A 22,886-nucleotide genomic window follows, 5' to 3' on the forward strand; every position below is an offset into this window, starting at 1 on the left:
TGTAGATTTTCCTGCTGATTGAAATGCGTATTTTGTCAATCGTGTCCATTATATGTACATGAAATAATTTTACTTGTCTTCAACCTTTTTATTCAGTGAACTTGAGGGCGCTAGACAAAGTTTACTGCCTGGCTGCGGCTACGAGGACATGACGCAAGGTGTCTGCAGCCGCTATCGAGTGGCTTCCGTAAGTGCACATGTTTCTCAAAGCTGCAGCCATAGTATTTTGACGAAGCCTTAGCTAGCGTGATACCCACTCCTTAAGAGCGGATTTTCATATACATTTGAGTCAGGTATCTGACTACATTAAAGCTGCCATGCGACTTTCACTTGTTAGGCGCTTCTTGTTGACGATGGTGGGTAAATCTGTTCATTAAAACTAATTGGCATTCCCAGTTTGTAACTCCATTGTGCTTGTAAGACTACTAATCAGAGAACACGAGTGTGGTATGACTCATTAGCTTTTATTTTGTCGCTACCTTTTATAATTTTCTTTTGGATGAAAAGTTTAAGTAGAACAACCATGTCAACATGACTAACGACCCTACTCCTTAGGCATGCTACTTAGGCCTACATGTAGGCTACAGATCGCCCCTTTTAACATTTGGACATGGTCGGGCGATAGTAGGCATGGTGGCGTCTATGTACCTTCCGCATCAGGCTTTGGACAGTTGGATTAGGCCTAGGCCTAAGTCAGAATCAGAGATTCCAATAATGATGATAAGGTTTACTCGCATTTGGGAAGAAAAGAAATTTTCCCCTTCAAATCAAAAATGGTCTTGTCGTTGAGCGTGATGTTGCCAGTTTGTTCAAATAGCAATTTGAGGTACATGTACATGTATGTAAATCATGTTAATGTCTACCCCAGAACTGTGGGGTTTGACATCTGCCCCGCTCCCATGTGGGAGCGGGGCAAACATTGGACCCCACAGTTCTGGGAGCGGGGCAGATGTCGGACCCCACAGTTCTGGGGGTAGGCCTAGTTAATGTCCTGGAGACGTCATGGTATGCCAGCCTCTAGGTCTAGCGAACCATCATGCCCATTTGCATGCCGTGTCAGCACACACGCGCTGATGACTGATTCCTGAGTGCCTTATGTCTGGTAGCTGTAATTACCTGTACATCGAAACTATACACCAGACATTGCGGCTGTCAGGAATCAGTCGGCGTGACAAGACCGTTTCATCATTATTGGAATCTCCGATTCTCACTTGATCCTTAGCCGGGTGCAATACACAGTCTAAGGACCATTTGGGAGGTGAATTTGGAGGATTTTGATTCGGGGTACGAGCTATTTTGAGTGAAATTTATTAATGGAAGCAAAAGCCTATGGAAGGCAATTGGACCCTACTATCGCCCGACCATATCCAAATGTTGAAGGTGATATGTAAGGTCCAAGTTACTCAAACTAATCTACATGTACGCCTAGGCCTACATCATCCTGTGTCAGCAGAGGTGCACATCACAACTCGGAGACTGTCTTATGGAGGAGTCCCTTTATCCAAGGACAAAATCAGTCCTTGGAAAGAGAGAACGCCTCTCTACAGATAGGGGGACAAATTTTTTCAAGTGAGCATGGGGGTTATACCGTTACCCTTGGGATCCTGTAGATGCCTTAATTGGATTCAGCCGAAGAAAACCCCCAAGGCTGCCGTTTAAGAAAAATTCTACCGTTTACTTCTAGGATAACGAGCAGGAGTCATCTGTGGCACATAAAGGATGGGGGAAAAAACTGCATCAAAACAATTTTTTTGAAAATCAATTCCTTATGATACATGTATATTTAATCGTGTGACATGGCACAAAGTTCATAAAAACAACTTAAATTACTAAATAGGAATCGAAACTACAGGAGAAAAAATCAAAAATAGCATGTGGATGTTTTTGACCTACAGTACATGTAAGCCCATTTGTGAAAAATGTCCCCTTTAAGGAGACATTCTCCCTTTCAAGGGACTGCTTTTGTCCCCAAATAAAGGAACTTCTCCGAATACAGGGACAGTCCCCGAGTTGTGATGTGCACCTCTACTGCATGTAGACATACGCCTAGGGCCTAGGCTATGCCATGTTTAAACAAGAAGAGGTTTATTATCCTAGTAATATCTCTTCAGAATGATGAATTTCACAAGTATTTTGCCCATTCACGACATCAGCCGTAGTCTGTGAGAGCACAACGGACGTCAAATCCCATAGTTCTGGGGATATCCACACCTCAGAAGATTGACAGCTTGAAGATATATCATTGTTGTTGGCAACATCAAGGCTTGACCAATTGCAATGTCGCTAGTTGTGTTGGTAATCTGTTTATTTTCCTGTCACCTGTACCGGTAGATGAAAGCTATGTATACTCTGTGATTGGTCACTTTTTGGTATAGCCTAGATTCTACTATGATACGCGAATCTCGGACCTTGTTCCCTGTATATTTAAGAAACCAACTTAATGTATATATTTTGTACATTTTTCGTACATGTGCATACATGCATTAAATTACCCCATCATCATTCATGACAAAGTGAGCCAATGGCCAGGTGCTCAGGACTTGTATCTCAAGATAAAACCCCCGAACCCTAAAAGACCAGATCCAGGGGGATCCCAAAAATTTCTGCTCCCCCCCAAAAAAAAAAAATTTGGTTCCAGAATCTGGATCCACCTTTACTCACTAATTACCTCACCAGACAAGGGTAAAAGCCTTGTGGCCTGGCAGTATAGAAAGGTGACACAAGGGTTTGGGAAGCTCACAAGCTGACCTTTGACACTGCACTTCCAGTCTGTGTACAATGTAAATGCACAGTCAGTCTCACCAGCAATATTACGTGTTGGCACAAGTCTGTGGCGTACATTTGTGCCGGGGACGGGGGGAATAATGGGCAAAGCGAGGATGACGTCAATCCCCAAATTGTCCAGACATGGAAATTGGAAAAGTGAGGGGACGGGCCACTGTTCGTGATACAGAATCCATCTTACATACTGTACTTGATACCCTCAGCCTTACATGGAAACTGTGTATTTTTAGTTTTGGGTTTTTGGTTTCATTTTTGTCAGTTCTAATGAACTGCAGTTTAGTTGTTGGGAATTCTGAAAAAATTCCTCAAAATTGACCTGAATGATTTTTCCCACCATGAAAATGTGTGTGTGGGGGGGGGGTGATTTATTAGCCCATCCCTCCCTCTCCTTGTCAAAAGTTAGGTGTATCCCCTCTTGATTTACACCCATGGTTACAAATGTACACGTGACCCAGTGCTTCACCATGGATAGAGTGGACGGGTACACAAAGGCGACAAAAGATTGTTCCGTCCTTGGTGAATCAGTTGACCATATCATTCAATTCTGTCCGAGCTGTGGCTTTTTGAGAAGTATATATTTTTTGAATGACGGCAGTTGGAAACACTACTGTGCCTACTGCCCTGCAGTTAAACAGAACGGTGTAGACACTTGAGTGGGCACGTGTACTTCAGAATACATGGACATCATCATACAAAATACATGTACAGTACATCATCATACAGAATACATGTACATGTACATTACAAAGTAGTACTACTTTTTGTGAAGTTAGTATCAGAGATCCCACTATTCTTGGCCCAAGACGTCAGTGATCGATAGTTGTTTTATTTCTGTTGAAGAGCGCCCTCGTACAACTAGTTTTTACTTACTCTCACAGGCGGCGCACAGTCTTATTATGTGTCATTGGGGGTGCACTATGCACGGTGTCCGCTATCAAGCACTAACGTCTTGAAACCAAGACTAAGATCCTACGTGTTCACCTGGCATCAGCAATCTATTACATGGATGATTACACTGTGACTCGCATGCTCCATGCGAGTACCAGCATCACTCTTAATTGAGCACTATGGAAAACTGCATTTAAATGGGTACAAGGTGCTGGTATATATGAACATTACATATATGCCTTTAACTAGTACTGAATATTGCATTTTCCTCAATGTACGTGTATCCTATACTTTGCTTACAAAAGTATCACTCAAAAAATCCTTCAGGACTGTTGGTTACTTTGGAACTCAGAACAGATCGACAGAACTGTTGTTCATTTCTGATTATTGGGTAAGTACATGTACACTGTACTGCATTGTCATAGGTGGGATTTTTGCAGGGGAGGAACTTCCACAAGAAGCCACAGAGGATTTGTACACATTCTCTTGAAAACTGGGTCACACTCGCTGTGTGTCCCTCACACATGTATGACATATTTCAGTGTTAACATGTTATATATACACAAGTGATCTTGGTCATATTTCCTAGGTGGGCAGTGCACAAAATCTGTCCCAGTGCGACGCAAAGTTGACCAGTTGTTGATGAAATGGTCTGCGTTCGAATTTGCCCAGACTTGCAGTGTGTGGACGCAGATCCCACAGCATTTATGGGGCTGTAGCTTTTGCCCGGTCTGTCTCTCTACCTGCTGAGGGCACACTTGCGCACGGAGCCCAGGGAGCCCGACAGAATGATCAGTCAACCGTATATGTAAGCCCAACCAGGAAGCAGTTTTTTTTTCCCATAACCCTATTCTCTCTTTGTCTGTCTTTGTTCTGTAGGCAACTGAAGCTAAGCAGATGAAGCTGGGTACCGATGATCGACAGGGCAAGCTTGCCCCTCTCGTTGCCCAAGGCTGGAAGGAAGTCGAAGGGCGCGACGCCATCCAGAAGGTCTTCATGTTCAAGAACTTCAACCAGGTCAGCATTCAGGTGTTACACTTGGACTGGAAGTGTTTAATAAAAGGCACAAAAGGGCCACTCTTGGTTACATTTGTGATAAAGAAAAATTGGAAAATCCTGTAATTGATATCCTTAGCCTCTGAAATGGCCTGTGTATATTTCCATTATGCCATTTATACATGTATTAATCTACTGATCCCAGTTTGTTCATTTCTTTTCTTTTTAACTTTTCACTTTGGGTCAGACGTCCAATAACTAGGTTGATTACATTTGTGACATCAGACAGAAACAGGTTTTTATACCGAAAGTTACAGTATTTTCTAAAAATTCGTTTAAATGGAGGTCAGTAGATTAACCGTAATGACATAATGGAAATGTACATGGGTAATTTTTGGTTGTCAGGTGCATCAGTGTAGAGGCAATAACTCGATTGAGACAAGTGAATGAATTCTGAAGAAAAAAAATCAGTGTTCATTTCATTGTCAAAACTGTCGGGTAAAATTTGTTGTGCATGTTTGGTTCTAAAGGGGAAAAACAACTTTGTAAGAGCCCAAAATTCTCCACTGTTCATTTAAATTATACTTCACACTGATTCAAAATTTTAAAATGTTTTTGGTATGAAAAAACCAAAAATTACAGTCATCGGGAAGACATAGCTCACGACACTGACCCCTTTAACTTTTTTGGGTCACAATTTTTAAAGACTTTTCCGAGAACACGATATTTCTTTCTTGCATTGTGGCATTTACATTCAAAATGTTTTTTTTACCAAGTGACCAAGTTTAAGGGAGCTAGGTTGGTATAGTGGTTCTTTTTTTCGGTTTTCACCTCTGTGGCCCGGGATCGAGTCAAGGCTCAGTCTTACATGTACATTAGGTTTTCTGTCCCAATCAATTGTGTGGGTTTCAACCCAGAATATTCTTCTGGGGTTTTTCACCCACCTCTGAAACTCCAACTGCTTCTCATTGGGTTGCAGGTGTCTGCTCTGACAGTGTAATACCAATCGTGACTCAGATCCAGCTCTTATTCTGTTCTGTTTCTAGTCACCTCGATCAATAAATAGGGAGGGAAAAATCAGTTTGTTTTGTTAGTGATGCCGTTAATAGAGTTCTGTTTACTTTTGTTGACTTCAGGCATTTGGTTTCATGAGCCGCATTGCTCTGCAAGCAGAGAAGATGGACCACCACCCGGAATGGTTCAACGTCTACAACAAGGTGGACGTGACGCTGAGCACACACGACGTCGGCGGTCTGTCGGACAAAGACGTCAAGCTGGCCACATTCATGGAGACTGCGGCTGCCTCCGTCCTGCCCTCCTCGTAAAAAAAAAAGAAAATCGCAAAGAGAAACATACTGCTTTGCACATTAACTCGCAGTCCATCGACTTTGTATTCAGTTTGAATTACACCCTCCCGCCGAACAGGAAGAATGTTGTGGTCGTTGTTTGTCAACGGCTGTTTAATCTCTGGGTGATAAAACCGTGAAAATCTGATTTCAACAATTACATGTAGAAGTCCGTTTGGACAGCTATGCATATCATTTTTTCCATTTTTATTGACACTAATCAAGAAGCAATCTTCAGTACAGTACAGTAGACGGACAAACTGTTCTTCCCTCCCCCATAACCCCTTTGCTCTGCCCCCCCCCAAAAAAAAACACATGGAAAAAAGGAAGAAAGTCCGAGATCATGTACTGATCAAAGTGATTTGCAGTGCTAGAGTGACTTGATAAAGGGATTGGAGGGAATGTTTTGTCTCCTCCAATAGCTGAAGCACTTTCAGTGAAGCTAACTGTTGTTCATTTGAATTTAGGGATTCAGATCCAAAAAACTTCTTCCGTGCAAGGGACCCTGTGTCCCTTGGACAAGAGCAGTCTCATTTTTTGCTTGGGGGACCCAAAGATTTCAGGGAGCAGTCTTCCAGCCCACTGTTACACCCTGCCTTTTAAGTGTCCATGCCTTGCTCTTACATTGTATCATGTATGGGGAAATTAACCCCGTGTTGATTTGTTGGTTTGAATTCTAAGGCCAAATGAAAAAAAAAATTATGTTTAGCCTCCTCACCTGCTTCCTTTTTGAAGGCCGTCTGGATTTATTTTAAAAACTTTTTACCACAGGATGTTGGGTTAAAAAACAAACAAAATTGCCAACTGATTCATTGGAAAGTAAAACACTTGCAAGCCAGAACTCCTAACTTAAACTATGTGGATCGCTGTCTACACCAGGCAGTTGACCATTATTTCTCCAAATATGTTTTAATCTAACCACGTCCCAGTGCTTGGCTTGGTCAGCAAACTGGATGTGTCCATGGGAGCTGCTATGTACTTGAATTCTTATAATCTGCCGTAAACACACTGAGGAAGCTGCCCAAACCACTTAAACTAGTTTCAGTTCTCATGTCCAACACGTTTCTGTTTCATTTTTGTGTCATAGAGCAGAGGCAATTTTAGTTGTTGTTATAAATATGTAAAACCGAGTGGCGGCCATCTTGAAAATTGACATTTTATTGAACCCTGCCACTTGCTTATTTTTTATGGGGATGCACAACATGATTATGTTTCTACTTGGCCTAAACATTTAATCAAGCCTGCGTTAGACCACAGACCGTGGTCTGTGGTTAGACTGAGACACAGCAAAGTACCATGGAAGGTCTGTGGACAGGTGGCCCAGTGGACTTTGGCCAATCTACCCCTGTCTTCAAGTTTGCACAGCAGTTGACTGAGATGTATGGCGTTGCCGACGTTTGCTCTTTTGCGCTGTGAAAAAAACGGGACCTTGGATGAGGATAGCACGGTACATTAATTGTATTACTGTGGACTGTTCATTACCAAGGGAATACTCCTTCATGATATGAAATCTCAAAGATTTGTCCGAAAATGTGTTTCTCGTTCCAGTTATTTTGACATCGCATAAGATATCATTTTTGTTTTCATATGTTGTTGCTCTCAAGTACTTGATCCTGTTTAATGAGCCGATTAACAGTTTCTGCCATCTTTTGCCATTATGGGTTTAACATACATGTATGGTGGTTGTTTTTGTGATTAGAAACTTTTTGTTTTTCATTTTTAAAAAATATATAACACACCGCACTCACTTGAGGGAGAGAAATCATAGTAAAATATAGAATCTCAGGAATTGGCAGCCAAATCTTGACATGTTTTGTAAAGTAAAAAGCACTGATAGACACTGAATGCGGCATTTTTCCCACATACATGTTCTCTTCAGAAGATGATCTTTAGTATCCATGCCCTTGTCAAAGAGATGTTCATATCGTCAAAGAAATTTTTTTTGTCTCAAGGGACTTTCGTTTCTATGTTGGTGTCCATCCATTACAGGAAATATTTAAATGCTATCGGCGCCTTAACGAAGTACAAGATGCCTGAGTTCGTTTTCCTTTTTTCCCATCTCAAAACTTTGCACAAGCCTCTATAACATTTTTTATAAACTTGTGTTCTTAAATGCGTAATGCTCTTATTCAGTGTGGTTTCAATGCACCTTGAAACTAAATGAAACATTTTGAAAAGAAAAGTAATAAATGTAACGGAGGAGAAATATCTGGTAATTGGATCTATTGTTATCTTCTTGAGCTGCTTGATTGCTTCTAAACTTTTATTGACAGTCATCAATTTTAATTCTCTGCAATAATACCATGGTAAAAGCACCACACCCCCCCTTAAGCCGCGGACTAAACAGAACTACCAGTGAAAATACGGAAAACGAGTTCCTGAAAAGAAATCCTGGACGAGGATTGCGCTGTCCATCGGTCCATCTAGAGTTAAATAATTACATCGATGTCTTAGATTGGAGGAGAAAGTAATATGGTAAGTTTTGAAGTATCGTTTTTATCAGGGAACGGTGCATGATACTTAAGGACCACCTTAGCATAGCAGGACATCCCTTCAGTTCGTCCACCACCCCCCCCCTTTCCTAAAAGCTAGATCCTCCCCTGACCACTACTTTGAGCCTCGATGTAGGCACCATTTTGAATGGGCCCTAGACAATCAAATGGACAGCCAGTCGATTTTCTTGATACTAAAAAATAGTGGGACGTATCGTTACAAATCCTGACTTTAAATCGGTGAACTGATTTCTGCAGTGTTGAGTCCACATTAGGTCCATCATAAATCATCAAGTCTCAGGTGGCAAGCTTTTCAACTGGCAACTGGAAAATAAAAATGCTTCCCTTTATAGTTTCTTTTAAGTACGATATTTCCTTATAAAAAAGAAAGAAAGAAAAAGCCTCAACCCCCCCCCCACATTTCTGATTGTCACTGTAGTGGATGCTTTACTTGAAAAAAAGGAATTAAGTCGAACTTGGGCTAGAAAAAATCCTGCTTATACCAAGAATTCAATTGCCTGTTAGAAACTCCAACCATAAAAAGACAACATTTAAGCCTGAACAATCAACAGACTCGTTTGCAAAATTTTAAGGTAGCGCCGATTGAGATTATAAACATTAAGCAGATGAGCTTTGGGTGAGGGAAAGTTTTAGCAAGTTGTGGCTCGGGAGCGCCATCTGCTGATTCCCCACACCGCCCAACCTCCCTGGCCTTGAGCTAAGATTGCTACTTTTAGCCAATGGGATGACTCAAACGGAAAGACGTCATCGGAAAAGTCTTCAATACGATGACGTCACCCACCTTTCAGCGCAGGCGCGACTTCATCAGCGCGAGGCAAAGGGAGTTGCAACTTTGCTAACAGGTTAGGTTGAATTTTGCTCGGATTTCTACCCTTTTGGAATATCATTTTGCAGCCATGAAGAAGGGTGCCGTGTTGTCACTTGTGAAGGTTTTTCTGCTATGGATATGTTGTGCAGTTATAACGGCGGAAGGTAAGAAATTGTTCAAAGTAGTAAAATCAGTGAACGACCGTGTCGGCGTTCTGCGGCCAAACGGGTCCTAGCCTGTACCAAGCAACAGGGCCTAAAATTACACAACCACCTTTAGCAGCCTCAAATGCATATTGAGCATGTCGAGTTGTCAAATAGTCTGCTTGAATTGCTGTCCATAGTTAGCTTTAAATAGTATTGAATGAATCAATGTTTCCAGTTAACCGTGCCTCAGTTAAACCAGGATGTGAGTTGTGCATTGTACATGTAGGCTAGCTTGGGCACCCCCTGCCAGGCTGCCTTTAATTTATCTAGGCCTACTTTGCAATATCCTTATTTTGCAAACGACAAAGTGGAGGCATAGTGTAAGCATAGGCCTAGATTTTTTGGAATCTCAGGTGTCTACATTTTTAATCGCCTAAAGTATTGAGGCTTTCCGTACCAAGCACATTTTAAAGTTGTATACAATGTACACGACGTACATGTAGCTTTCGCTGTTAATAAAGTAAAAAAATCATCCAAAAAATAACAACAGGAACAGGTGTGGGCTGGTGGGGCAATTACATGGAAGAAAGTGTGTTATTTTCCTACTTGACTCTACACTGTCAATTCTAGCTTCCTTCTGGGCCTGTAGCATGACCTTGAGGGGATTTTAAACACTGTAAAGTATACACATACTGACAGGGAGTGTCTGACAAGAATTCCATCCGTACACAGTGCAAGCATGGTTTATTCACATGCGAACCAAGTTCTGACCTCACTCGATCACTATGATAAATCAGGACCTGAGGAGAGGTGTTGTAATCAGAGAGAATTGGTCACATTCCCAGATTTGGCCCTACATGTAACTCACATCCATGGTGGAAACTGGAAAGAGCATATGGCTCAAATTCTGTAACCAGAAATCTCATTCTCAAGCTAAGAAGGTGAGGATAAACATTAAAGTTTCCAATTGTAAAACACAAGTGGATCCATGTACAGTAGGCGTACATGAATTGACCTGTTACCATACATCCACAAGTTATCCACACCCCTCAGACAGTCCCCATATGGTTCTTTGTACACTGAAGTTTCTTCGTCTCTGATCTCGCACATCCCGTGTCTATTTCATGTACCAGTATTTTCACAATCTGGGTTGACGAGATCCGACTGTGATACATGTAAGTTAATTGTAAAAATCTGTACATGTGCAGTGCACTAAGGTAAAAAAAAAGCATCTCAAACTAGACCACTTGCTGATTCAATATCATTGATCATTGCCTGCAAATTAATAAGGGGAAAACAAAACAAAACAAAAGGACAGGATATTTACACGTTTAAACAAAACAAGTTCCAAATCCGTTAACAGATTTTCCCAAACGTTTAAACAGAGCCGCCACTTTAAGAGGTTTGATGTTTTGATTGACACAATTTGACTTTCATTTTTATTGTAAACGATGCCTGTAAAATGTAATCTGATTTTAAGAACACTTTCCTTTTGGTATCCATGTACTTTTTGAGAGTACAGTGGACTTTAAAACAATAAACATTGCTTGTTTTAAATGTCCCAACATCAATTTGACATTTTTACATTGGTTGGACCATCAGCATTGTTGAACTACCCTGTATAGTTATGCATACCGGTACATGAAATCACCGAGGTACATGTACATGTACATGTACATGGCAGCCTCTATAAAGTGTTGGCTAAATGTTGAAACGGTATCGGAACGTTTTCTATCAAAACCTTTTTCAAATTAAATGTAAGTTCGAACCCTTACAAAATACACATACACCCAAACTGGCCATAATAAGCAAACCTGTAACCCAAAAAGAGCTATTGATTGACAAAGACAATTCAAAACTTCAAGGCCATCAAGTTTTTAAGAATGAATTTTACAGATAAAATATTAAATACCGGTACCTCTGTTTAACTGGTACATGTGTGTGTGTGTCAAAATACACCCTGCAGATGCATAGTACTACATGTAGATTGAATCCTTATTCAACTTGTACTTTTAGAAGTGACCAAATTCTGCAAGAATCCCCCAAGATTCCGGTTCTGATTTCCTACTTTGTGAAAGGAAATTTTAGCTAACAACTTCCTGAGCAGAGCTACCGGTAAAAATACAAAATTTCAATAGCTGCACTTTTGAGCGCTGTACGGCACCTCAGTGTATGTATACACATACCGGTACGTTCACATCCAAGTACCGGTAGGCAGGAAAAAAAGGGGGGGAACTAACGAGTGCCTAGCAACAGATTATTATGCATTTCCTCTCAATCGTTGGCGCTTATTAAAGACGTCTTGTAGTCGCTGCGTTGGCGTGCATGAGCATACATACTGTACATGTTGGCAGTACTCCACCGGAACTTGCATGGGGCTATGTCATTGCACTTGCTAGTTTCTGACAGGTGGGATTCTCACCGAAACCTATATGGATAATTTCCGGTTGTTCGAGTGGGGAAAGAAAGGATTTCTTTATTTACCTTGGGTCACACAGTGGCACAAAATCATGAGGGATGTAAGGCCCTCTTACACATATAAAGAGAGAAAACGGCATGGAGAACACACCGTGTATACCAAGTCAATGCAAATATACAGGTAGTTAAAATAAATGGGACTTTTTAAGTATACTGGGTAATTGTACACCTCATTACTTTTCCTTGACAGCAAATATTCTATGCACATATTTGCGCACACTTTGCGCGAACAAATTACCGGTAGGTGTACATGTGGTGGAATACACCACATTTACCTAGTAGTCCTCATCTGTTGGTATTTAAGGTCATGTCCATTGGAATCAACAGACTAATTCCTATGGGGGTGAGGGCAAGGGGCAGGCTAAAGTGGAAGAAATTACAGAAGGAAGAAAAGAAAAGAAAGGTGAAGACCCTTTACAGTAGTTGCTTTAGTTTTCAGCTTGCAACATATACACATGCAGAGTAATCAAAAGAAAATTTATATAACAGTAAGGTGCATGCATCTAATTTTGTATCTTCCGTTCAACAATAAAAGTAAAAAAAAAGTAATTCCTACATGTAGTCCCTTTTTAACCACACATTTTCAAAATGCAGTAAAACACAAATGATACCAGGAAATATATGTGAACTGGCAAAACTTATGCATTGTTAGCTTTAAAACCCTAACCGGCCAAGGGCTGCTGGACCTAACCTTCCCCAATCACACAAACTTCAACACCATGGAAAAACACTCTTACCTCACAGTACCCAATCCCAAAGACTTCAATAGAACTCCTGCTGCAACAGTACCCAATCACACAAACTCCAACAGGTCTTTACCTGTGTACTTTAGTTTGATTGGATACAGTAGGCCCGTTGCACATTGCAAAGAGTATGGATCCACTGTACCTAATATACTATCAAACAAATTTACACAATATCCTTGTGTGAAAACTATATCTATGCCACTTAAGTATAATGAAGTGAATGACCCAACTGCTGGGCTCATGGTGAGCTGCTTATGTGTGGCCTACCCCTGATTCCCCTGGGTCTCTTCTCAGGCAAGGGTTGGTGCAAGGTCAGGCTACACTCCCACCTGAGGCAATCAATCAGTATGCTACAATATGCCAGGTTTCTGGCCAGGGTCTGTTGCCCCTTTTTTGTGCTTTTTCTTTTTATTAAAAACTAGAAAAGAAAAGTTGTTAATTTGTTTTTTGTCTTTCTTTTCTCTTTCTTTACTTTATCTGTATTTTCTCCTTTTATCTTTCTTATCTTCTTTTCTCTTTCTTTACTTTATCTGTATTTTCTCCTTTTATCTTTCTTATCTTCTTTTCTCTTTCTTTACTTTGTTCATCTGTATTTTCTCCTTTTATCTTTCTTATCTTCTTTTCTCTTTCTTTACTTTGTTCATCTTTATTTTCTCCTTTTATCTTCTTTGCTCTTTCTTGTCAACTTTCGCTGACATTTCTTGCACAAAACATGGCAAGCAGATAGAGTAACCCCTCCACTGTGTCCTTCATTGCATTGCATTAGAAACGCACGCTCATAAAAAGTGGGCACTGTTGAGTCTATAGGTAAACCCCAGCAGCTTGAGAAAAAGTCACAGGGCTACAATACCCATTCAATAAGCCATTTGCGAGTCAAATCTAAATAAAATTTGGAACCCTGTGTTATCTGATTGCATAGAAACGTAACAATTTGAATTCCCCAGACTAAAGACACTGTTGCTATACCTCGTGTATACCGTCCCAGCAAGAAATCGGAGACCGAGGGGTACCCCCCCAACATGTCCAATCCCTATACACATTCCAGACTATTGTTACTTAACACATTCCCCCAAGATGTCTGAAAGGAATTCCCCAGATTCCTGCGAGACAATGGCCAACACAAAGCAGGGGGGTTCTCTCCGTCTCATACCTTGCTGCATACATGTATGTCCTCGTGATTGGGGGCAAGCTTTTGCATAGCGACCACCATCTCCGGAATGGACTGGTTCCTTTGTGCCCTTCTTATCCATTGAGAACAGTGTATTGTTGCAAGGTGTCTCTTATGTAACTAAGCAAAAGCTTGCCCCGAATCACAAGATATAGCAACAGTGGTTGTAGTATGGAGAATTCTACTTGTTACGTTCAAGTAAATTTAAAGAACTCAGTGTACCAGATTTTATTCAAATTTAACACGCAAATGGCTTATTCAAATTCAACAGGGTACATGTGCATGTATGTGCAGGCCCACAGTACCCATTCAGTCCAATTCAACAGGGTAAGTGCAGGCCCACAGTACCCATTCAGTCCAATTCAACAGGGTATGTGCAGGCCCACAGTACCCATTCAGTCCAATTCAACAGGGTATGTGCAGGCCCACAGTACCCATTCAGTCCAATTCAACAGGGTATGTGCAGGCCCACAGTACCCATTCAGTCCAATTCAACAGGGTATGTGCAGGCCCACAGTACCCATTCAGTCCAATTCAACAGGGTTATGTGCAGGCCCACAGTGCCCATTCAGTCCAATTCAACAGGGTTATGTGCAGGCCCACAGTACCCATTCACACAAAATTAAACACCAGATACTAAGCTGCCAGTACCCAATGCCACAAATTTGTTCACTTTACTGGTGTTGAATTCTGTGTGGTTAGGGATGGTTAGGGCTAAATTTGTAAAAATCTTGAGGGAAACTCACATGTACTGCCAGTAATGACCAGCGTACATGTACATGCAATAACATTACCCGTGCACTTCAGAATTTCCGATGTGGGACACATTCAAACATGATCAAGGGTGAAGTGCAACTTTCTCTGTATGTTTCAACAGGATTTAGGACGGACTCATATGTAACAATTTTGAAAATGTGAAATTTCCGATTTGCAGTAGGCCTAAAATTTGCCTGGAATGGCATCTTCCAATCAAGGCAGTTGATCAGTACTACCTGTAAGCATATGATTTGTAACTTTATCTTTAATGTCCATGTATCGGTACACTGTATTTTGTTTCCAAAATACTTGAACAGGCATCACCATCGACCAGCAACAGCGGTTGCCTGTCCAGGAAGGGGCAACCAATGTCCAGATGCGATGTATCTTACAGCGTTTTGGTGTCGTCAGCCCAGTCACGTTCCGCTGGTTTCACCAGCCTACATCAGACATGGACAGACAGGTACATGTATACTCGTTTGTGTGTGCTAAGGGGACTCACGGCCAGTGTGTAATAATTATCTGTGCGTGTAATTGCAATCATTCTATGGAAGTTCCCATTTTGCTCCGTAACCGTAGTTAGCACAAAGACTACTGAATGTACATATAACCATTTTTGTTGTGTCTCCAGCCAGCCTGACGGCCAACAGTGCAATGAAAACCACTGAAATCTGTCTTCAAGGGCATGTATGTGTACATATACCGGTACATGTACAACCTCGCAACACAAACAACATGAAAAGGACACAACACTTTTTAAAAATGTGTAAAATTCCATTTATACTCCATTACATGTACATGTACATGTATGTGTACATGTACCAGTAGATGGCTTGGAACATGTTAAAATCGCCAAGAAAAACCAGTGTTTTTGTTTCAGAAAGCTGTAGGGAGGGAAAGTTTGATAAAGAGCAAGCCCATTGCAACATGGGAGGAGTCAGGTTAGTGTCGTGGTTCTTTCCCCGCCTTCCACCTCTGTGGCCCAGGTTCAATTCCTGGCTCAGTCCACATGAACCGTCAGCTTTCAGTCCTCACTACTATGGTGCCTGATCCCGTGGGTTTTACCCAGAGTATTCCTGTTGGGTTTTCCTCCCACCTCTAAAACTGTAATCGCTTCTCATCGTCTCCTCTCTACAGGTTTCTTCAGGCTTGCGAGCTACATGAACATACATGTACAGTGCCTGGGGCGCTTTTGAGGAAATGATTACTAATAAGAATTTCCTGTCGATCTTTTGGTATCCCTAAAATTGTTATTCATCTAAATGAATATTGTCTACTAAGTGCAATGCGTGAATTTACACCCGTCACCTGATATGATTTAGATGTTGCACCTTGTATTTAAAAGCAGAACATGTATTGGTGCCTGCACATGTACATGTACACATGTAAAGTTTGCTTGAAAATTAATTTTTATCCCACTGATGCTTGAGGAACACAGTACATGTAGGCCTACATAAATAGTCCTGTCCATCCCAAAAGGTAAAAAACCTTCCCAAAAAGGCCTCCCTCCCCTAAGTAACCAAGATACATGTACAGTGTACAAAGCACCCAAAGATGATCCCCCAAACAAAAGAACTCAAAACAAAACCAAAACTGACTTTTAAAACCTGAATGTTTATTTAACACTAACAGGCATGAATTTAACATACATGTACATGTATTCCAAATTTTTTTATGTTTTCATTAAATTTTTCTTCTTACAAATGTTCAAAAAGCATGTTGATACGAATTAAATTTTGGGTTAGTGGAGCTACAGGAGTACAGTACCAGTACATGAAAGAATGGGTGTTGAGTTGGTCTTTGCAGTCGCACCACTGTTCGCATCTTCATGGAGACTGACGTACCAATCACTCACCTTATTGGTCAGTTTGTGTATCTATTTCAATGTTGCAGAAAATGAAAAATCATGCTTCACTTTTTCCCTTGACATTTGCCACTTGGACCCTTTACTCGTACACATGCATGTACAAAAACCACACCACATGATCCTGTGCCAAGAAGTCCCTCCATGGAAGTGAGTAGTTACAGCAGTGGTGACTAATGTATCCTGTCCAAGTATATGGAGGTCCTACCCAATACCTTTCTCAAAAATTTTCAAGTGACGTACACGCACATGTAATGCACAAACATGTATACATGATGTACATGTACATGTACTGGTAGGCCCTACATGCTTCCATAGAAATAATTTTGCAGAAAACGGATTGTATATACTGTACATTTTCTAATTGATATTGCAGGTGCTAGTACATACATGTACATGTACGTGCATGTACATGTATGTACAGGGCAGGTATACTTGCACTAGTATGCATACAGTACAATGTACATGTACATGTAAGTCCAGAAAAAATGCCCCTTTTTTGTCCTGTACGGAAACAATGTAACCCATGTTTTCTTAAATTTACATGTCACTCGTTGGCCTAGTATGGGGGTCATGTGCCCCCCTCCCCCAGTGAATGCATCGGCTCCCGGGTGCCCCCCATTTGAAATCCATGAACAGTGTACTCTGCTGCAGCTCATATGTGTTTTGCCGCCCCCTTGAAAAAAAGGTGTGCACCCCCGCATGCCATTCAGACATAATAGCCCTACATGTACATGTACCGTACTTATGCCACTGCAGGATGTCACCAAGCGCTACCTACAGGTATACAGTACATGTACCTGTACATGCACTTTGGGAAAACAATTCTGTGGGTATGTCTCTATTCTGGTGACCAAGCAGGACGATACTTACCGCAATCCATTAATGTCTCTAGGGGTAAAACTTTCAGTACATTTATGTGTGACATGTACATGTACAGCAGGTACTGTACTTTTGGTAGTGACTGCAGTTTGAATCATAGACTTGCTTCAGTTTGCACTTCCATTAGTCTTTGTGTCAGATTTTGGAAAAAAAATGATGTTATTTACTTGTCATTCCGATGCTGCACTTTTCAGTGACACATTTGCTTATACAATAAGGATTCAGCAGTTTAATTTCTCATGGCATAAGTCCATTTTTACAGCACAGATTGTCTGTCCTCCTGGCTGGAACACAACAAGATGGGTAAAAGGTGTCATTGTACAGGCAATTTGGGCCGTTTTGTGGTGACAGGCAGCAAATTACATGTACATTGTAAATTTTCAGAAAGAATTAAGCTATCTAACTGTAACATAAACACTAAGTAGCCAAGTAGCTTTTTAAAGCAAGATGAAAGACAAGTAACCCTTTTGGCCAAACAATATGGTGATTAGATGCAAGATTGTAGAGGCATCATTTTTCCATGAAAATAGTCTCTTAACATGCCAGAGAATACATCTTCCTTTTCCACAGATTAACAGCACCACCCATTTTGCCATTGCCGCGGATGGGAGCACCTTGACTGTTGACCGGGTGCAAAGAGCCGACGGTGGCGTCTTCACGGCTGTCGCCACTGATGCAGCCTCCAAATCTGGCAACTGCACATTCTACGTACAGGTGTCCTGTAAGTTCCTGTAATGTTCGTTCGACTGATTGAATATGTAATCTGCTTGACGACCATTTCATGACCAAATTTGGACTTGGATATGGACTCGACAATGTGGACTCGTGACTGTATCTTCAGGCAAAGTTGAATTCTCAGTTCTGGTTGGTCGATCCATGGCAACATACTCTGTACAGCGTGGCATACTTTTATAACTGTTGCACGGTCCGTGTCAAACGCTGCGTAATGCGCTGTTCTAATTCAATGCACTGTGCTGATTTTACGCTGAAGCGAAATGCATAACTGCCAAATTTATTCTGGGGTGTGAATTCTCTGCATTTTAGCAGATTCCGCCATTTTATTGAAAATCGAATTTCATTTTTCTGCTTTTTTGCCATATGGACGGGTCAGATTTTCTTCAGTTTCCTTTCTCGCTCAAGTGCCAATTTTTCCATTTTTTTCTTTTTCTAGCAATGCGACGGCCTGGCCAAACTTTGCACATGGGTACACATGTAGTTCCAGAAATTAGGGGTCCAAAAGAGTGACATTTTTGTGTCCTTGTTACATTTGACCAATTACCGGTAATTGTTATTTGACATGGAAATATTATCAGAATTGATTTCAAACTATTACTATTTGTTTGGCAGGTAATTTGCATTAATTCGTCACTCTTGAAAATTAGAAAATGTGCTCTGAACTTGCAAAGTCTTACGTCAGATGTGACAGGGACAAGAAAAAAAATGGATCCCTAATTTCTGGAATTACCCACATCCTCTTTCCGACTCTGAACAGTGCTGGAGTGCCGTAGTGCATGTGACTAAATCTAATCTATAACCCAGTAAATCTAAATATTGTTTGTGTGATAACTAATATTAGCTACATGTAGACTCGGACAAAAAAATGGACTCTTGCAGACTAGCATTACCAACAGGGTGGTTGCGCTAACTTGCATGAAGCAGACTCAACCACCTGTTAATTACTGTCTTTGACTTCTCTTCCAGATGCACCCGTCTTTGAGACCCCAGCCATCAGAGAAATCCAAGTCAACGCCAGTCAGCAAGTTGTCCTGACCTGCCCCTACGACAGCAGCCCTGAGGCCAACGTCTCTTGGCTCAAGGATGGGGCCCCCCTCAGCTTCAGCCGGAAATTCATCTTCAGCGGGAGGAATTTGACCATCAAAGGTAGTTGGGACATGATGTTAAGAATACATCCCATTCCCAGATGAAAATGAGGATGGTAACATATCCAGGGACACAAACAAATACAGAAAGGTCACACAAAGCCCCCTCATAAGTCATTGCACTGAGAGCTTGGTTACTTCTTCTGAAGTCTCGATAAAGTTTTCCCTTTTCGAGAGTCCAAGTGCAGACAGTGGTCACGGTTGACCATTTTTCATTTATGGTCGGAAGGCGAAACCCTTGGAAACAGAAGTCCAGTGCGGACATGGCTTGTAATAAATAAGTCTAACAAATGACTCTAACAAGTCGGTATTTGGAATTTCAGGCTACCGTATTCGTGGTAAAGACAGCAACAGGTGGAAAGGCTTGCAGTAGCACCATGCGAAGGAATATATCTCTTACTTTATGAGTCGGTATTTGTTTGCATTTGGCTGAATATCACAAGTTACCCGTTGCATCTTCCTTTTTTGAAAACTGACAAAGAATACTCGGTCGCAATTAGTCACGTATCTGTAAGCTCTCTTCCAGTTTCTAATACATATGTAATGAAGTGTGTTTGTCCTCCCACGTAGCTGTGGAGTCACTTGACAAGGGTAGCTACCAGTGCAGAGCCACCAATACCGTTGGCTCGGGTGTCAGCTCATCGATATCTGTTGTCGTTCTTGGTAGGTTGTCTCCAGTTTTTCACATTCATTTTTTCTACCGTTAGCAACAGAGCGGTTTGTTTGCGGCATTACAGTGAGATTATCAGACCTACCGGCAACGTCACAAAGAGGACAGGAACTCTAGCTAGATTTTGTGAAGGTGAAACACAGCACAGCTCCCAAAAAGATGTTCCCTCGGACTCTTTGATGAATATTTGAGGGGTCTAGTATCAATCGAGTTCCTAAAAGTTGTTTTGAAGAAGCTGTTTCAGAATATGTGGAATTAGTTATCAAGAAAAAGAAAGAATTTTCTTGGAATGTTAGGGGTAGCAAAAAACCCCCAAATTTTGAAAGAAAAAATGTCTGGCAGAAGTTTGTAAACAACAGTTGTAAACCAACCCAACTCGCGCGTGTGAGTGACAGGGCTTAATTAATCCTCTAATATCAATATGATAACAGGATTTATGGTCAAAACCATGAAAAAATCGTGGTAAATTTTTGATGAGTTGATTTACAAAATGCAATGAGTGCACAGCGAATTTCAGAAACGTCATTTTCCTTGTTTGCATATGAAAACAATCAACCTCCGTTTGCCTGTGGATATAATCTTTAAGTGGCATTTTGGGAAAAAATGCATTTCCCATGAAGAATTTCCTGTTGGTGAAGGGGACATGAATGGTCAGAGGCGGATCCAAACTTCTCATTCATCAGCGGCAAAATTTTTTCGGGGGGAGGGGGGCAAGATAGGGAAATTTTTTTAATGGGACATTTTTGGGGTGCATCAGAATTGGGGACGTTTTACACATATTTGGAAGGACAGGAATTGAAAAGCACCCACCCCTCGGGATCCACAATTGCATGCATTTATACTCTATGAGACTATGCAGCTTGTCTATTGTCGGCACATTCTAATATCCTTATGGTTCCACATCCTGGCAGTCCCCATGATGTTCGTCACCACCCCACCGTCAGTATCCATCTACGTCCTCGGAGACAACGCCACCCTGACCTGCAGTGCTAGGGGCTCACCCCGCCCGACCGTCCAATGGAAAAAGGTACACATTTTAAAGGCTGTTTCAAGCTTGGCGTGGAAGCAATCATGAGTGTGGTTTTATGACGTCAGATAAAAAATTTGGACTGTGACTTTGTACAACAGTTAACACGTTTCATCTCAAGTGAAATTTACTGCAGATGTTTTGTTGTGTCAAACTTGCCTTGCTTTTGAATTGGAATCTTCTATCTCCTTAAAAAGAGGATAGGACTCTTAGGGTTGAGGTACATTGGGATGATGAGGAAAGCACTTTACACCATGCATGATTAGGCATCAGGCCTGGCAGCGATGAGTTCCAGGGGTCATTAAGCACTCCCTGCCGGGGATTCGGGATCTGGACACGTATGCTTTTTATGCGTGGCTGGGGTCTCCGAACTCAGACAAAGGGAACAGGGCCTTGTAACAAAAGACTGTACTCGGAACAAAATACCAGGCTGCTGGGCATTACCGACATTTTTTCACTCTCAAAAGTGGAGATAATCCAGCCTTGTTTTGAAATGGTATACCATGGTTTAGGGCATTTAGAGCGATCGGATTACCACCAGGGACAAAAGCGCTCCACCACCGCAGCGATGAGCCACACAGCACCGCTGCATGCTAATCTGGCCCCTATTGAAAAGAGGTCAGCAGCACACTGAGTCAGGTTCGTTAACAAGTGAAAGTTATATAACACCGCACAATCTGGGCTCTTTTTACAAGGCTGCAGGCCTGGCTGAAATACTCAGGCGTCAATAGATTTTGTCTGTCAGGCTAGAGGGGCCACCAGACAGTCCTTCACGTGTTTGTAGTAAGTGTCCAGTAAATGAAGATAGGAATTTTTAAAGAATTTCGAAGACAGAAAAAAATGATAAATATCCCGCCCCAGCATCATCAACATTGATAACTGCCCCGGCAGGAAGGGGTTAAACAGATGAAGCTTGAGCTAGAAGCTTTTTGGTCATTATAATCCAACTGATCATCTAGATCTTCCCTGGAGAAACACGTACGCTGCACATTAAGTACATATATCATGCTCACCCTGCATACACCACAGGCATGACAGGTAATTGCAAATCATTGGCACATTGATGGCTTAGGGTGTACGGTGCCAGTGTACATGTACACTGGAGTGGCATTCTGGAGTGATGAGGGGAAGATGTACATGTAGCTGGATTTCATTGTAACAGTCCTGTCTCCCCCCCACTTCCCTTCAGACTTGGATTATGTTACAGTGCTACTTGTAGTATACAGTGGGTCAGAGATACATGTAGTTAGCATGCTTAAATAGACCCAGTCAGGAAGCCCTGCCACCCACTGCTCACCACCTGGGCATTTACACGTAGCACGTCAACTGCTTCTCTCCCTTGCCACATCCGCGCGTGTAATGGTCAGAAAACAATGGTGCGGGCTTCATGGATCGATTTGTTGCCTTGGAATGCAGTAGAAAGCAGCATTGATATAAGTATTTTCTATAGGGGGCTACCCCTACGAAAGTGTAGCTTATCCCATCCCACCCCACTCCACTCTTTGTATCTGTCTTCATCTTGAGGCAAAAATCATACCCCGTCTGTTTATATCGCAGAAGCCCAAACTCTAACATGTACACAGCGGAAACTTTTCCCCGGAATAAATTTGAGCCGTGGTACGCTGTTACGCACGGTGCCTGGCAAGGCCTGGTGAAAGAAACCCAGCTCTGCGTGTTATGCGACGGGAGGTCCATGAGGGGGAAACCGTCGTATAAATAGCCCTTAGTGTTGCCCACTTATTATTAATGGTTTCCTGCCTGCAAGAGAGAGCTAATAGCAAAGGCCTTCCTCCGTGCCGTGTCTGGAAGTGCAAGTCAGAGCATGATGTCACTGTGCAACGGGGGCAATATGATTTCCATCCAGAAATCTAGGGGGGCGATGGGAATAGACCACTTTTTGGGGGGGAGGGGATGGGCGAAGGGCCAAACATCCA

The 22,886-nt window shown here is 41.8% G+C and overlaps 2 protein-coding genes across 5 annotated transcripts in view; both read left to right on the plus strand.

The window, feature by feature from the left end:
* Positions 1-204: 204 nt before the first annotated feature.
* LOC110984336 (putative pterin-4-alpha-carbinolamine dehydratase) lies at positions 205-8,230 on the plus strand. Of its 3 annotated transcripts, none has more exons than XM_022244406.2 (3): positions 205-356; positions 4,552-4,689; positions 5,805-8,230. In XM_022244406.2, exons 1-3 carry the CDS (start codon positions 318-320, stop codon positions 5,991-5,993), a joined length of 366 nt encoding a protein of 121 aa, XP_022100098.1. In that variant the 5' UTR covers positions 205-317; the 3' UTR covers positions 5,994-8,230. The 3 variants fall into 3 exon arrangements, with proteins under 3 accessions (XP_022100098.1, XP_022100099.1, XP_086998738.1); XM_022244407.2 differs by having other exon boundaries at positions 315-447; XM_087142612.1 differs by lacking the exon at positions 205-356 and adding an exon at positions 3,913-4,063.
* A 1,099-nt stretch (positions 8,231-9,329) lies between these two features.
* Positions 9,330-22,886, plus strand: part of LOC110984301 (hemicentin-2-like) — a 31,777-nt gene continuing 18,220 nt past the window's right edge. The window contains exons 1-6 of one of the 2 annotated variants that reach the window (XM_022244329.2): positions 9,330-9,499; positions 14,947-15,092; positions 17,946-18,096; positions 19,077-19,256; positions 19,826-19,918; positions 20,837-20,952. In XM_022244329.2, coding sequence (XP_022100021.1) covers positions 9,424-9,499; positions 14,947-15,092; positions 17,946-18,096; positions 19,077-19,256; positions 19,826-19,918; positions 20,837-20,952 — 762 coding nt within the window. In that variant the 5' untranslated portion in view covers positions 9,330-9,423. Of the gene's footprint in view, positions 9,500-14,513; positions 14,718-14,946; positions 15,093-17,945; positions 18,097-19,076; positions 19,257-19,825; positions 19,919-20,836; positions 20,953-22,886 lie in introns of those variants that run through there. The other variant, XM_022244330.2, reaches the window with a different exon arrangement.

This window comes from Acanthaster planci, linkage group LG10, assembly GCF_054643075.1.
Source record: "Acanthaster planci isolate LZ-2023a linkage group LG10, COTS_SCS, whole genome shotgun sequence".
NCBI lineage: Eukaryota > Metazoa > Echinodermata > Asteroidea > Valvatida > Acanthasteridae > Acanthaster > Acanthaster planci.

What these genes read in the sequence shown, in the direction of transcription:
- LOC110984336 (XM_022244406.2), top strand. Translation starts at nt 318, where the DNA reads ATGCGACTTTCACTTGTTAGGCGCTTCTTGTTGACGATG. An exon ending in GGCGCTTCTTGTTGACGATG is followed by an intron (nt 357 to 4,551) that starts GTGGGTAAATCT and finishes TTTGTTCTGTAG; the next exon opens with GCAACTGAAGCTAAGCAGAT. An exon ending in TGTTCAAGAACTTCAACCAG is followed by an intron (nt 4,690 to 5,804) that starts GTCAGCATTCAG and finishes TGTTGACTTCAG; the next exon opens with GCATTTGGTTTCATGAGCCG.